Below are 15,615 nucleotides of genomic sequence, written 5' to 3'. Positions count from 1 at the left end.
CCCTGCATCGGCAGGCGGACGCGCAACCACTGCGCCACCAGGGAAGCCCCCAAATTGTTTCTTTTTAATCAAATAATTCCACTAGAAGATGAGAAATCATGGACAAAGAAAAAGAAAAATTGAGAGTGGAGACAATTTCTCATTTCTTTTTCTTCCAATATTTAAGACTAATGAGCAAACAACCTCAGAATAAAAAGGATACCTCCTCACTCTACTTTTTCCAACACTTATAGTGGGCTTCCAGAACCATCTCCTTTCATCAGATATTTGCCGGGCACACATTCAACCAAGGAGCAATGATCAGCACTTTGGAGAATACAAAGAGGGACGCATGTGGGCTTCCCTGGTGGCGCAGTGGTTGAGAGTCCGCCTGCCGATGCAGGGGACACGGGTTCGTGCCCCGGTCTGGGAAGATCCCACATGCCGCGGAGCGGCTAGGCCCGTGAGCCATGGCCGCTGAGCCTGCGCGTCCGGACCCTGTGCTCCACAACGGGAGAGGCCACAACAGTGAGAGGCCCGCGTACCGCAAAAAAAAAAAAAAAAAAAAAAAACAAAACACAAAAAGAGGGATGCATGCGATCCCACTCCCCAGGAATTCACCCAGAAGGCAGTCAATACGTGAATGACACTGATGCAAAACAGAAACAGTAAAAGCCAGAAGGGTAAAGATAAATTATTAAGGTACTAACAGCTAGGGGAAACCTGGATTGGCTTCCAATTTGAAGTGGAGGGACATGAAGGAATTGGGGCTGGCATGTTAGGGCAATCTAGGTATACGTACCACATGAGAAAAGACACAAGACAGGAAGAGCAAGACATTCAGCTTGGCTGCAGTGAAAAGTATGTGAGGCAAAGATGGAATGTGATGTTCACCGAGTGCTTCCTACGTACCAGACATGTGTGTAGAGGTTTCTCATATTTAAGGTTCAAGAAGAGTTGGGGAAATGAGTTTGGAAAGGTAGTCTGGAGTATGATCAGAGGACTTTACAAAGCAAAATGCTAGTTCTGAAAAGCAAAGTAGAATTTTACAAAGGAGTCCAATTTAGCCCACAGCTCCTCCACCTCTTTCGAGGCCCTCTGCACCATTCCATCAAGCAGCTCTGCTACAGAGAGAGCAGGAGACCATGAGCTGACAGGAGGTTCATCCTTATTCAGAAAAGCAGCGAGCAAGAAATCACCTGACATCCTGCTGAAGCCAACTGTCATGCCAGGGACCACTGACAGAGATAAACTTGCAATTTCTTAACTAAAGCCCATCCCCACCCACTCCTACCTTGTCTCCACAGTTTGGAAAGCTTAAACCTGCTTATTGTAAGCCACAAGGTGGAGATGCCTGGCAGGGCAGAACTGAAAGGAAGTCGTTTAGCCAGCCTAAGGTTACCATTAACACTTTGAGCCACTGCCTTGAGCTAATTTTTATGTTTGTTTTTTAAGTTTGGTTGAAATGTCACAAATGGAAAAATTAAGTAAAGCGCTCCAGTTAGCCACAAGACTGGACACACCTGGCTGCAAACCCAGCAAAAGAAAACTTACTTCATTAGTAGGAGAGGTAGAAAGTGAAATTTACATCTGAAATCTGCCTGCACCAGGAGAAAGTGCTGAGGCCAAAGGCGCTGTCTGTTTTTACAGCTGTGTCAAGTCTTAGTTCTCTACTCTTAGCAACACTCAGGAGTGAGGCAAGGGCCCAAGGAAAAATGGTCTCCAACCTCTTCAGCTGCAACTCAGCTCACAAAGGTTTTTAAGAACCAGTTAATGAAATAAAACAAGACCAGATGAGGTGATATAATGAACTTTATTTCCACAGCTAATTTATATGTTTAAATCCCAAATAATGTTTTTTTAAAGTCAGAGCACTCTAAATTATTGATGTGATTTTTGTAACCTCAAATTTAACACTTAGTTTTTATACCAGCTTCACTGATGATATATGAGGCTGCCATATTTTTCACAATAGTTGGGCTCCTAAAAAGCTGGTAAAAAGCAAATTTTTGGAAACTGAAAATTTTCTCACCAAATGAGACTGGAACTCTAATTTCAAAGGATTTTTTGATCCAAATTTCTAATGTGTCATTAATTCGCATTCTCAATCTTCCCCACACAAATCCACTCAAGTAAAGTAATGGCCTCTAAGAATTCTTTGGCATAAGAAAAATCACCACTACATTGATCAGTCTTATAAATTCTACTTTTTATATGAGTTTTCTTAAAGATGCCAAATAACACAGAAATAGATTTGCAAATTACCACCTTCACATCATAGGTTTTCAAAGCTGAAAAGAAACTTGGAAATAATGTAGCCACCCACCCCCCAAGTTTTTTTTTTTTTAACCAAGAAACTGAAGCAAGGGGAAGAGAAAAGACTTGCCAGCCAGGGTCAGAACCAGGCCAGACTGGCTCCCTCTGGCTGCTACTTTTCTCCAGCCACATGCCATTCTTCTCCAGCCTAACCTTCTCATTTCTTTAGGTTGTACAAACGCCAAAGACTGAGGTCCCCTCTACACACACACAGTCACACTCACAATTTAGAAGTAGCTAATATATAATTTTCTTGCCTGTATAAAGGGTGTCTGTTTATAGCATGAGTTTGGAAAGGGAGGAGCAAATCAGTTATAACAGAAATGTAATAATATTAATTCCCCAACTCTTTCAAATCTCTATTATTTTTTATAAATTTATTTATTTATTTATTTATTTATTGGCCGTGTTGGGTCTTTATTGCTGCGTGCGCGGTTTCTCTAGTTGCGGCGAGCGGAGGCTACTCTTCGTTGTGGTTCGCGGGCTTCTCACCGTGGTGGCTTCTCTTGCTGCTCGCGGAGCACGGGCTCTAGGCGCGCGGGCTCAGAAGTTGTGGCGCACCAGCTTAGTTGCTCCGCGGCATGTGGGATCTTCCCAGATCAGGGATCGAACCCGTGTCCCCTGCATTGGCAGGCAGTTTCTTAACCACTGCGCCACCAGGGAAGTCCCTCTATTATTTTTAAATCATCTTTTATTTATAGTCTTTGTAACTAAACTTGAGCTTGGCATTTCTGTTCATGAAGACAAATTTAAGAGTCTATACTTGGGGAGCATTATGGATCATCTGAAACCCTGCTATTCAACATGTGGTTGCCCCTCCCCCACCCAGCCCCACCAGTGGAATTGGCATCACCCAAAGCTTTTTAGAAATGTAGACTCTCTGGCCTCACCGAAAACCTACTGAATCAGAATTTGTATTTTAACAAGATCCCCAGGTGAACTGTAGGCTCATTAAAGTTTGAGAAATGCTGGTCTAACACACTTCTCTATAGGACAGCATCATATGTAGAACAATTGAGATAGAAAAAAATGGTTGGATAAAATGGGAGAAAAAAAAAAGGCTAATTCCTGCAGGACTGCATTGACATACACCTGGACCAGAGACTAATAAACCGAGTATGATCTATCTGACAAATAAGTTGGCTTTAAAACAGAATTTCAGAGGCTGAAGTTCAATTTATTCATTCACTCAACAAGTATTTATTTATGCAATGTTTACTGTGTAAACAAAAAACTGGATAAGACAGGTTTCCTGCCTTTATAAAGCATACAGTCAAGTAGAAGGGACATTATAAAGTAACATGGGAGAAGGTTCAAATTGCTGAACCTTGTGATGGAGATATATATATGTAGGTCCCAAAGGAAATTCATTTGGGGGTGCAGGTGGGGTAGAGTAAAAGGTTCCTGTGGTCCAGGAATTGGCAACCTATGACTCATTAAGCTATTCAGGTTGGGGACAGCTGTGGTCCACATGGCTCTAGTGGTCCCACTTCCAGCAGAGTTTAATCAACAGTGATAAGAAAACAGACTAACTCATAGAAGAGCTACTGTGTAACTGCATGGCAGACAGCCGAGGCTTTGGCTGGCCAGGGGGTATCACTGGTCATCATTAAATGGGATGATTTGAGACTGCCAGCACTACCGTATATCCACTGTGAGCTGCCACAGAGTTGGGTAGTAAGTACTTGAGAGCATGTGGAACACTCAGCTGGATGAATAGCTTAAAGACTGCTGATCCCACTCTGGGCAGCTAAACAGCAGTAAGGTATGACAGTGAGAAAAATGAAGAAGGGAGCAAAGAGTGTAATTACAAAGACAGGTGAATACTGACTCCAAAACAGATGATTATAATGATTATGATGACGAAGATGATGATGACAGCAGCTAAAACTTTGAAATATGCTATCATCTTCTTAGAATGAACAGAAATGCTAATGGTCTCCTGTCCCAGAGAAAGGCATGTAAATGTCAGTGAAGCTATCTAAAGATGAACCCATGTCTACTGTGCTTTCTATACACACATTTCCTCCAAAGTCATGAGAATCTGAAAATACCCTCAATCCAGATTCTCAGTAGGCAACCATCATTTCCATGATTTAGTCTCAAAGACTATAATTTCACACACAGAGTGAGCACATGATACCATCAGACAATAACACAGGAAGTGTGTGAAAATGATTATAGTAGATAAAAGTAAGACATGGGAGATCTCCCACTTAATTCCCATGCAGCATGGAAAGATCTCCAAGATATATTGTTGAGCAAAAAAAAAAGTTGCATTTAAGTGCATAGAGGATGATATCATATATGATAAAATATATACATGCAAAACCACAGAACTTTGCGCTGTAATGAAAGAAACCAAATTAACCCATTTTGTGACCCTGTCTGATGGTTTGGCTTTAGATGCTCCCAAGCTAGGAGGCAATGATATGGGAAAAAACAAGGAACTACAATCTACTAAAACACGGTCTAGATACACAAAATACACAATATACACAAAGGAAGAGATTACTATTTATATAACCAATTGTATCCTAATGCTTTGGTTTTGGTTTTCTATTGTCATCATATTCTGTTATATACATACTACATATTCTCCTTTCTCAGGTTATTAAATATACTAATGTACCTTTTCAGTAGATAACTTGCCAAAGTATTCTAGGTTGTCAGTGATCAAGAAGCTTGTTTTTAAGTTCTTGAGGACAGTGCAGGCCCCATGCCAGCGTCTTTCCATCCAAACTAATTGTGAACTGACACACTGAACTGGTATCAAAGGCAAAGTGTCCTAAAACTGGATTATTATTATTTGATTTTATCTGTTCATCAAATCCATCCCTCCTATCACCATGATTTGGACTTAATAATCCCATCTCCGTACATACGATGTACTCACACTGACAAACCATGATAATGTGTGCAAATACATAAATAAAGTGTCTGTAGCATGCCAGTCTTCATAGAGGCAGAAGTGACTCTAGGTGAATTATCACTTGACATCAGGCCATTCTAGAACAGATAAAACTTCAACTCAAGTCAGGCAATCCCTCATTGGAGTTTTCCAGGACCAGAATCTGATAGCACTCACTTACCCCCATGATTCTGCCACGCTGCTCAACATCCTCCCACATAAAATGAACTATGATACGACACATGTATTTCCCACTCCGGCCTTCCTGCTTCATTCGGACTAGACACATCCTGGGTGGGAAGAAGACATAAAGAGTCACTGGCTGTTTGCATTTTTCACATCACTCATTTCCACTGAAGGTCAGCTCATCTGAGTGATTTTATCAAAGGGCACAGAATCAAAAAACTAGAAGTGATTTTAAAAAATCTTTTATTGAGCTATAACATAGATACTGAAAAGTACACAAATCTTAAGTGTACAGCTTGATGAATTTTTACATATAATATACACCCATGTAAGTACCACTCACATCAAGACATAGATTATTTAGAGCACCTCAGACGGCTCCCTCATACATGAAAGGGACCACTTTTAGTTGTTTAAAGATTAAGTCTGAATCCTTCATCTTACTGATGAAAACAGGAGTTCTAAAGAAGGAAAATGATTTGCCCAACACAACAGAGCAGTCTATAAAGGTGGGTATAGTACTGAGCTGTCCCATATGGACGCCACTAGCTACATGTGGCTATTGAACACCTTAAATATGGCTAGTTCAAACTGAGGTGTGGTATAAGTTTAAGATGTCAAAGATCTAGTTCAGGAAAAAAGAATATAAATACCTCAAATTTTTTACACTGCTTACATGTTGAAATATTATCAGGTATATTGAGTTAAAGAAAACCTATTATTAAAATTAGTTTCATTTTTTTCTTTTCACTTTTTTAAATGGAGCTACTAGCAACTTTTAAATGTGTAACTTGCATTATATTTCTGTTGGATAGTACCCGTCCAGAAGGCTGACTACACGATCTCTAAAGTCCCTTCCAACCTCGGGATTTGCTGATGCTGTGATTCTAAATTTGTAACCTCTGAACCCAGTTAGTGCCTAAGAAATAACACTTTGTGACAATAAAAACAGGTCATGGAAAAAGACTTGGCCACTTTATATGATACAGAGCATATTCCAAGGCAGAAACAAACTGGGGAAAGTTCAACAGTCCTTTTTCATAACATTTTTCTTAAAGTTAACCAAAGTTAGCCTCTCCACCTGAAAAGACACTGTGTGTTTTGATGCTTAAGTGTCGTCAGAGGCCAATTCATCAACAGCAATAGTGAGGTAATGGAATTCTTCATTTATATGAAAATTCTGTAGTTTGTTAATACACCTGCCCTCTGAGGTTTAAAAGGCACAGATTTTCTCAGACCATAAAGTTACTAACTATATCAACATGGAGTGAAGTGTTTTTTGTTTCAGAGCAGTTTGTTTTATAGCCCTTACAGTCAAATGGTTATCTGGGTTGAAAAGGTAAAGCAAATTGAAGATACTTTCAAGATGCTGACTGACACTTAATTCACTCAATGGACATAAATTGAGTTCCTACTGTGTGGAGATTAGAGTGATGTTTAACAAGAGCCCAGCTTCCAAGGAGCAGTTAGTCTCCTTTGGGGAGACAAGGGCCCTAAGAGAGAATGCAGTAAGTGTCCCGAGAGGAACGCAAAGTGCAATGGAGTTTGAGAGGATTACTCTTGGCTGAGTGGGATCAGGGAAAGCTTCATGGAAAATGAAACACTGTCCCTGGGGCTTGGAAAGGTGAGCTGCAGTTGGACAAATAAAAGATAAAGAGAATTTCCAGCAGGTGGAACATTATGAGCAAAGACAAGGCCATAGAAAGCTCAGCACATGGACAGGGACAATACCTAGATTTTGTGGAAGGGAAGTATAGGAAACAAAAAATATGCCAGAAAGGTCATGAAGGGCTTTTAAATGTCATGCTAAAAAGTCTGGACTTCACTCAGTAGACAAAGGAGAGCCACTGAATGTTTTTCAGGAAGAAGGGGTGTAATAAGATTAGGGGTGTAATAAGACCTTGGCTTTAAGAACAGATAAGTCTCTCAGAAGTTAACTCTTTCTTTCTTCCCAGCTGGAAACCCTTTCTTTCCAAGGCTGAAAAATGACAAATTTGGTGAATATTTACTTGAGTAGAACTATGGTATTCACAATTGTCTGATCCAGAAATTTAAATTAAGTGTGCATCTACCTTTTAAGAGAAATGCAACAGCAAAGTTTGCTGCAACCTGCACCTAATTTTGCTGATACTAAGAGTTTAAAAAATATAGATTCAAGCCTGATAAATGAAAGAAGGGCAAATTCTAATTATTCCTAAAACACCGTACCTAATTAGTTCAGTAGACAATTGATGACAATTTGAAAACACTATCAAATATAAAGTTCTACAGTAAATTTCATCTCACATAGTTAAAGTTATAAAATCAAAACAATCAGTCTTCTCATCAACAGGAAGTGTACTGAAGATAAGCATGAGTTCTACTGGGAAAATAAGATTCTGATCCACAGGGCTGTCCGTTCATCCACCATCACCAAACTCAGCTAACTAAAGGCTCAACTTATTTTTGTCCTGAATTTGTGAATCAAATTTTCTAGGTAGTTAAAGACAGAAAAGTCGTCTTGTTGTGAAGAACTTTTGTGTTTGTCCTCTTCAAGGAAAAAGCATAGCTGAAGGCTGGGGCCCACATCTTAGACAGTCAGCTGCCTGGAATGTCCAGATCAAGCTGAAGGTCAATTCTTAGGGTACCTAACCTTGAAGCCTACAAGTTCAGTCTACTCCTTTCTTTGTTTAGTAAATGTTTTGAATAGATAATACATGCACATGTTAAAAAAAAGTTAAGTCCCCTTCCTACCCACATCTCCCAATCACCAGGTTCCTCTCCCTAAGGCAACCAGTTAGCAGCTTCTTAGGAAACCTTCCACATGTAATCTATATATATACCAACTTAGTGTATATGTACTCTTTTTACATAAATAGTAGCTTCCCTTTTCTCCCCATTTTCCACAATGGTAGCATTCTACACACACTTTTCTTATGTTGAAAAAACAATCTGTTACAGAAGGATGGTGGTGAAGAAATCTCAACTTCAACTCTGTGTCTCATCCACAGATACTACAGTCACCCCAGTGAAACCCTTTTTAGGATAATAGAGTCGTAGTAATTTATTTAGCAGTTGTTAGAGTAACATCTGATCCAGGCTGAATTCAGCTTATCTGGCAATTTTTTCCTATTCTAATAAGACTAAGAAATAGGAAGAAAGCAAAAAGAAAAAAAAAAACCCTTTAATAGCAAAAATGGACAAGTGCTGTAATTAACAGCTAACACAACTATGTGGCAGGTACTGTGCTAAGTGATTCAGATACATTATTTCATTTAATCCTTACAACAACTATAGGAGGCTGGTATTCTTACTGTCCCCACTTTACAGTTGAGGAAACTGAGTCTTACAGAAGTAACATGCCCAGAGTTACAAAACTTGTTAAGTGTCAAAGCTGAGATCTGAACCCTGATAATCTGATCCCAGAATTAGACTGTTTTTCTGCCTCTTTAATGACTAGAACGAACCTTCCAGAATCCATTTACTTTGTTTTTCATTTAATCCTCACAAGGGCAATAATTTAAGTTTCAAAACTAGCATCATATTAGAAATAAAATATCAGAAGGGAAAAGACTGGCTAACCTGAGGCAAACACACCTACAACAGCAAAAAGTAACTGCTGGCAGACTAAAAGGAAAGAACCTAAAAATGTATTTAAAACAAACACATCAGCAGTTCAACATGGAGGCTATAGCTACGAGTACAACTCAAAGAAGGCAGCCTGGCAAAATACAGTTGAGAGTTATCAGAACCGGGACTTCCCTGGTGGTCCAGTGGTTAAGACTCCACTCTCCGAATGCATGGGGCCCGGGTTCGATCCCTGGTCAGGGAACTAGATCTGGCATGCAGCAACTAAGACCCGGCACAGCCAAATAAATAAATAAATAATTTTTTTTTTTTTTTTTTTTTTAAGAAAAAGAGTTATCAGGACCTCCTGAATGATCCAGAAACGGTTAAAGTATGTTGGAAGGTGAAAAAAAAATGAGTAAAACCATTTCAAAATGGTAAACAAAAAAGATTTGATGGTCCTGGTACCCACTACAAAACAAAGCCAACATGTGTCACAGGCTCTGACCATACAATAATGTTTGAGTCATTAAATAAACTATTCCACAACTGAGAATACTAGGTTTAAATAAAAGATCAGGACAGCTTTACTTCAATTTACATCATGGATGCATTCTTCATAATAAATGCTTAAATTAAATGTTGAGAGGTCAAATTACATTTTGCTACTGATTAAACTTCATAATTTCAGAGCTGTTCTGGGGGGGAAGAGGAAGGGGGAGAGGGGAGACTTCAATGCTAAAACATAATAAAAATTGCCCTTAAGAATGCAAAAGAAACTTTAAAAAGAGACAATATTCCACTCAAACCTAAAACTGCTCTAAAAAATAAAGTCTATTTTTTAGTCTTTTTAGAAAGAGACAATCTAGTAATTTTAAAATTCTTGTATTAAATAATTAATTTAATCATTCATTTAACAAGTATCTACTTAGTACCTACTCCGAGTATAGACTTAATCTATGCATAAACTACTCTCTGTTTAGGAGCAATTCCAGTCGCCCCTCCCGAGTTTGATGATGTTCTTAACCCACAATTTATTATTGAGGTTTTGAGCTTCACAGTACTATCCTTGTCTCTCAGTGATTCCAGTGCCTCATAAATAATACTGATCTCTTTTACATATAAGGAAAGCAAATAACCCAGTTACCAAAGTAAAGAAAAAAAGGAGTGTTCAAACCCTAGTCTGATGGTTCTCTAACATCTAAAAGACAGGGGGAAAGGGAAGAAAGACTCATTCACTAGGAGTCTCAAAATATAAAGGGCTAAGATTTAAAATTTGCCTTATGGCAAATAGTAATAATGATTATTACCATTATTAAGTCCTCTAATATGAGACTTGTCACTGTAAGATGCATTTTCATTCACCATCTCTTTCAATGTACATCACCATCTAAGTATAACTGTCCCCATTTCACAGGAAAGAAAACTGACACTCTGAGGAGGTTAAGTACCTAAAGGTTGCTCAGTGAAGGAGAGGGGAGCTGGAGTGAAGCCTGGGCTCTCCCTCTCTCCCTCAAGCCACAGCACCTCCCAGGGCAGTGTCAGTATTGACTGCTCCCCCATCCTGTGACAGCACAGCTCCAAGGGCCTCTTCCTGATAGGTCAGACTTGGAGGAAGACAACAACACTGCCTACAGAGTTCAAAGGAAGGAGAGTTTCCTAGCCACGCTTTCCTCCTCTCTGCCTAAATCTGGGAGGGAAGAATTCTTGTTATTCCTGACTCTGACCTCCTGCCATGTCCTGGCAGCTCTCAGCATCCTGTCTCACTTGCTCTTCTTGGGCCTTCTGACAATGCCAGTTGTGTTTTGGCCTTGTTTCTCCCTCATGGTAGTTTATAAGCCGCTCAGAGAGGATCTGATTTTGTATTCAATGAAGACTAGTGGGCACTTGGGCAGGTTTGTCACTCTGGCTGCTATGAAGGAATCCCAAAGGGACTTTCACGTAGCTTGTTTCCCTTACTCCGCCACCGGCTGGGGCCAAGAAAGCAGAGCTGACATGGCCACACTCAAGTCTCAGCAGTGTGCTAATGAATGAGTTTATTTATTTGTGAGCTGGCACGCTGACCCTTTCCTGGGGCTGTGTGCATGGCTATCTCCACCTGGTTTCCTAAACTCCCTCCCCACCAAGCCTACCCTTTATGTGGGGAGCATGGGGGCCACAGGACAGTCTGTGGGCAAGCAGACAAGTGGGGCAAGGCACTTCCTTAAGCCATCTCACCTGACAGAGAGCCTCCTCCAAGAGCTACACCTGGCCTGTGGCCTGCCTGTCAGATCCAATATAACGAACAAGCTCCTAGGGAGCAGGTACCAGTGCTCCTAGGTTGTGCAATGTTGGTAAAATGATGCTGTGTAGGGCTTTGGTTTGGGAAAAAAGCTACGCGCGCGCGCGCGCACGTGCGTGCATGTGTGTTTAAACAGAGCGACTCTGGCTGGGGGAGGCAGAGAGAGGATGTGCACATGGCCCGGGCTCACCATATACAGCAGGTCTGGAGCTGCTGGAATCCAGCATGAGCTCGAAAGCCCTACAGCTACATCAGAACTGCTGTGGTGGTGTTAAAGAGCCCTCTTGAAAAGGCCAGGAGTGTCTGCCAGGGCAGTTCTCTGGCTGGACTGAGACTGGACCCAGTCTGTTTTCCAACCCCTTCCACCTCCACACTTTACTTCTTTCTCTTCGTTCCCAGAGGCTTCTTCCCTTAGGCTTATAAAAATGTTCCAGTGTTTCCCCATCTTAAAACAAATAACAAAATGCTTCCCCCCTCCATCCTGTTTCTCCCTCTAGTGATCATCCTCTCATCTTTCTTTCTCACTTGGGACATCTTAAAAAGTAGTTGACAATTAATTCTTCCTCTCCTAGTAACTCCTCAAGACCCCATGTCCTCTAGTTCTAGACCCCAGAGGGCCAATGCAACTGCTTTCTTTGACTATCCCCAGGCTGCCTCCCTTCCCTGTGCTCCATTAGATCTGTATGTCTGCTTATCAAACACGGCCCTTGGCACCCTGTACTATTTTCAGGTTTACTTGTTGCCTCTCCCAGGACACAGACAGTGAGTGCTAAGAAACACAGTTTCATACAGTTGCTGGTCGGTGGTATGCAGTTCAAATTCAGGGCCACGGACTCCCATCCCACAACCACCGAAAGGGGACACACACGCAGGAAGCAAAGTGTTGCAGAAGGAGCAGTTCGCAGAGTCAATTTTGGATTTGAGTCTCGGATCCTCCATTACTGATAAAGGGGCCTGTGAAAAATCCTTTAAAATTGCCAAGATCATCTCCCCATTTGTAAAATGAGGGAGCTGGACTAGATCTGCGGTTTTTAAACTGTGCTCTGAGTTTCCAGGGAACTACGTAAGGGTCCCTTACCAGTGGGCGTGTTGGGAAGACCTGAAGTGAGCAGGTCATTCCCACTTCTTCAACCCAACTAGCAATCCTTTTATCTATTCATACACTGTGGCTGAGCATAAAAGCTCATCTGTAAAAAGGGCTCTGCTGGTAAAAAGATGGAAAACCATGAGGTCCCACTGCCTGCAATGCTTTTTCATCCACTCTTTGACTTGCTAACTTCTACTCATTATTCAGGGGTCAGTTTAAATGTCATCTCTTCAGTGAAGCCCGCCCTGAGTGAGCCACACCCCCTCACCTAAGTTATGTAACCCTCTTCCCCCACAGAGCCCTGTCACTTACTCTCACAGCACCCATCCCAGTTGTATTTTATTAATGATTTCTTTCAGGTTTCTCTCCCACAACCTCAGCCCTATGAGGGCAGGGAACAAATCTGCTGCATACCGTAGGTTCAATTAGAAAACAAATGCTGTAATTTTATGGATTTATGTTTAAGAATAAGCAGGTACTTAACTAAGTAATAAATAGTATTACTAATATTAAATATTACTCGTATTAATAAATAATTATTTAATTAGATACTTCAGTAGTTTTAGTTACCAATGAGGAAAGCAACTTAAAGCAACTCAAAGTCAGCCAGACCCATACTTGAATTTCCTCTCTACCATGTACTAACTAGTTCTGTGGCCAAGCTCTCTGAGTGCTCTCAGTCTTTGATCTCTCATGTAAACAGGAATAAAGCAGTTATAAGAACGTGTGAGATAATATAAGTAAATAATTTTTAATATAGTAAAGGACCTAGTAGTTATTATATTTATGATATACCTGACTTTAAAATAATTTTGAAAAATACAAACTGCATTTTCCTCTCTACTCTACCTCCATCATAGGCATATTCTAATTTTTTTTTTTAAACGAAACGCACTCTAATTCATTTTATTTATTTTATTCATGGCTGTGCTGGGTCTTCGTTTCTGCGCGAGGACTTTCTCTAGTTGTGGCAAGTGGGGGCCACTCTTCATCGCGGTGCGCAGTCCTCTCACTATCGTGGCCTCTCTTGTTGCAGAGCACAGGCTCCAGACGCGCAGGCTCAGTAATTGTGGCTCACGGGCCCAGTTGCTCCACGGCATGTGGGATCTTCCCAGACCAGGGCTCAAACCCGTGTCCCCTGCATTGGCAGGCAGATTCTCAACCACTGTGCCACCAGGGAAGCCCGGGCATATTCTAATTTTATTTGTTCCATTCCATTTTCTAAAATTAATTTCTGCATCTATAACGTACTAGTGTTCCATGACAAATTTTAAAATGGGGGTCTCTGAAAATCTATTAATACTTAGAACACCAACATAAATTCTACCTACATACATCTCACCCCCCAGGGAAACTTAAGTAGGCGCAGAGCTTTTGCCACTAACAGGCAGTGGCCCCAACCCTTCCAATTGCCATAGGAGCCAAGTCAGATCTGAGGCCATAGATTATTTAATCAACATTTATCGAGCCGAAGAAATACCACATTTTCATATCTCTCCAAAAGGAAAATAAATATAATTCTTGGCCTCAATAAATTCACCATCCACAAGGAAGATTGATACATATACGATAAAATATAAAAATGTTATGTGATGAGTGCTATAAGAGAGGTATCCAAAATATTCAAGGAACTCAGAAGAGGAACTAACTCTGCCTTCAGAGGGAAGGGAAGGCTTCAAAGCAGAGATATCTGAGTTGGATATGGAACAAAAAATAGGAGTTTGTCAGGTGGAGAGGAAGGAGAAGGACTTTCTAGGCAGAAGAAAGCTTTGTGCAGAAGACCTGAAATTTCTATTACATAGTTTAATTTTTTCTTGCAGGGGAGGGAGTGATGGTGGTAGGGGTACCTAGAACAGCACCAGACGAGAGTGGTAAAGGTGGCATATTTGGTGGGATATTAATGCCATGCTAGGAAACATACTTTATCCTGAGAACAATGGAGAATATTAAGGAGAGAGTGTGTGTGTGTGTGTATACTAATCCAATTGTATTGAGAAGACCAATGGCACAGGAAGAGGGAAATGGAGGCCAAACACCAGTTTTCAGGTACTGTTACTTGTAACCCAGTGAAATAAATTTAGTGGGTGACATCTTGAATTTCTGTTTTAAATGAATTCAAATGAAGTAGAAAATATCAGAGATTATCTGACATTGTAAGGATAAGTTTTATAAAACTTTTGTGTCAGATACATGTGTGTGTTCTGGATTGCAAGGTAAAATGCATTTGTTACTATGGGTCATGTTCAAAAAAGTTTCAGATGGTGAAACTGGTGCCTGACCAGATGAAGGGAGTGAGGGAAAAGTCAAGGAGGCTTCCCAGGTTTCTGGTGTGGGTACCTGAACGGATCACAGTGCCACTGTCCCAGATAGGGAACAAAGGAAGAGGGCTGGCTTTTATCAAGTCCACATGGGAATGCTGGAAACTAATCTTGTTCAGCAAAGACAAAGGACACAAAGTCACCGAAGCTGCAAGCTCATAAGAATACACAACACATAAGGGCCTTCTAGGAACTGGAGGGGTCCCAGTCCTAAATCCCAATACACATAAAAACCTGGGAACCAGAGAAAGCGGACAGGATAAGGGAAACATCAACACCTCTTCCAGGGAACTAACAGGATATGAGAAATCCTCTCTCTATTCTGAGAGCCAACAGGGAGTCATCACCCTTGGGAACCTAAGCAAGCTTTCTGTAAAGTCCACTGCCAGGGTATTCTAGTTTTGTGGGTTTTTTTTTTTTTTTCACGGGGCGGGGCAGGGGGATTCTATTTTTATGACTGCTTTCTAAGCCTCCCCACCTCTTCCTCACACTACCACCCACAGGAGGTATTTCAACCCTGCACATCCCTAGCAAGTCCACTGAGCCCTGTAATACTGTATTTGGTGATCCCTCAGTTACCCTCCTGGAGCTTCGGGCTAAGAAAACAGGACTTAGGGCTTCCCTGGTGGCGCAGTGGTTGAGAGTCCGCCTGCTGATGCAGGGGACACGGGTTCGAGCCCTGGTCCGGGAAGATCCCACATGCCGCGGAGCGGCTGGGCCCGTGAGCCGTGGCCGCTGGGCCTGCGCGTCCGGAGCCTGTGCTCCGCAACGGGAGAGGCCACACAGTGAGAGGCCCGCGTACCGCAAAAAAAAAAAAAAAAAAAAAAAGAAAACAGGACTTAGAAGAGCATAGCTTTTCTGCAGACTTGGGGTGGATCCCTTATTCCCTCTAAGAATCCTATCCCCTAGAAGAGAGTTTCCCCAATTCTTCTTGGAGGATCATAGCACAGTTGGACACTAAAGTAACTTTCTGGTGACCCTTTCCACTACA

At 41.3% G+C, this 15,615-nt stretch overlaps 1 protein-coding gene across 1 annotated transcript in view; it reads right to left on the bottom strand.

The window, feature by feature from the left end:
• The window catches only part of UQCC1 (ubiquinol-cytochrome c reductase complex assembly factor 1), an 89,081-nt gene that overhangs the window by 35,247 nt on the left and 38,219 nt on the right, over positions 1–15,615 (bottom strand). The window contains exon 7 of the mRNA XM_028499895.1: positions 5,388–5,496. Within this exon, the coding sequence (XP_028355696.1) occupies positions 5,388–5,496 (109 nt within the window). The remainder of the gene's footprint in view (positions 1–5,387; positions 5,497–15,615) is intronic.

The sequence above is a fragment of the Physeter macrocephalus genome, chromosome 14 (assembly GCF_002837175.3).
Source record: "Physeter macrocephalus isolate SW-GA chromosome 14, ASM283717v5, whole genome shotgun sequence".
Classification (NCBI taxonomy): domain Eukaryota; kingdom Metazoa; phylum Chordata; class Mammalia; order Artiodactyla; family Physeteridae; genus Physeter; species Physeter macrocephalus.
The sequence above is the reverse complement of the archived record's forward strand: the minus strand, read 5'-3'. Positions and strand labels throughout refer to the sequence as shown.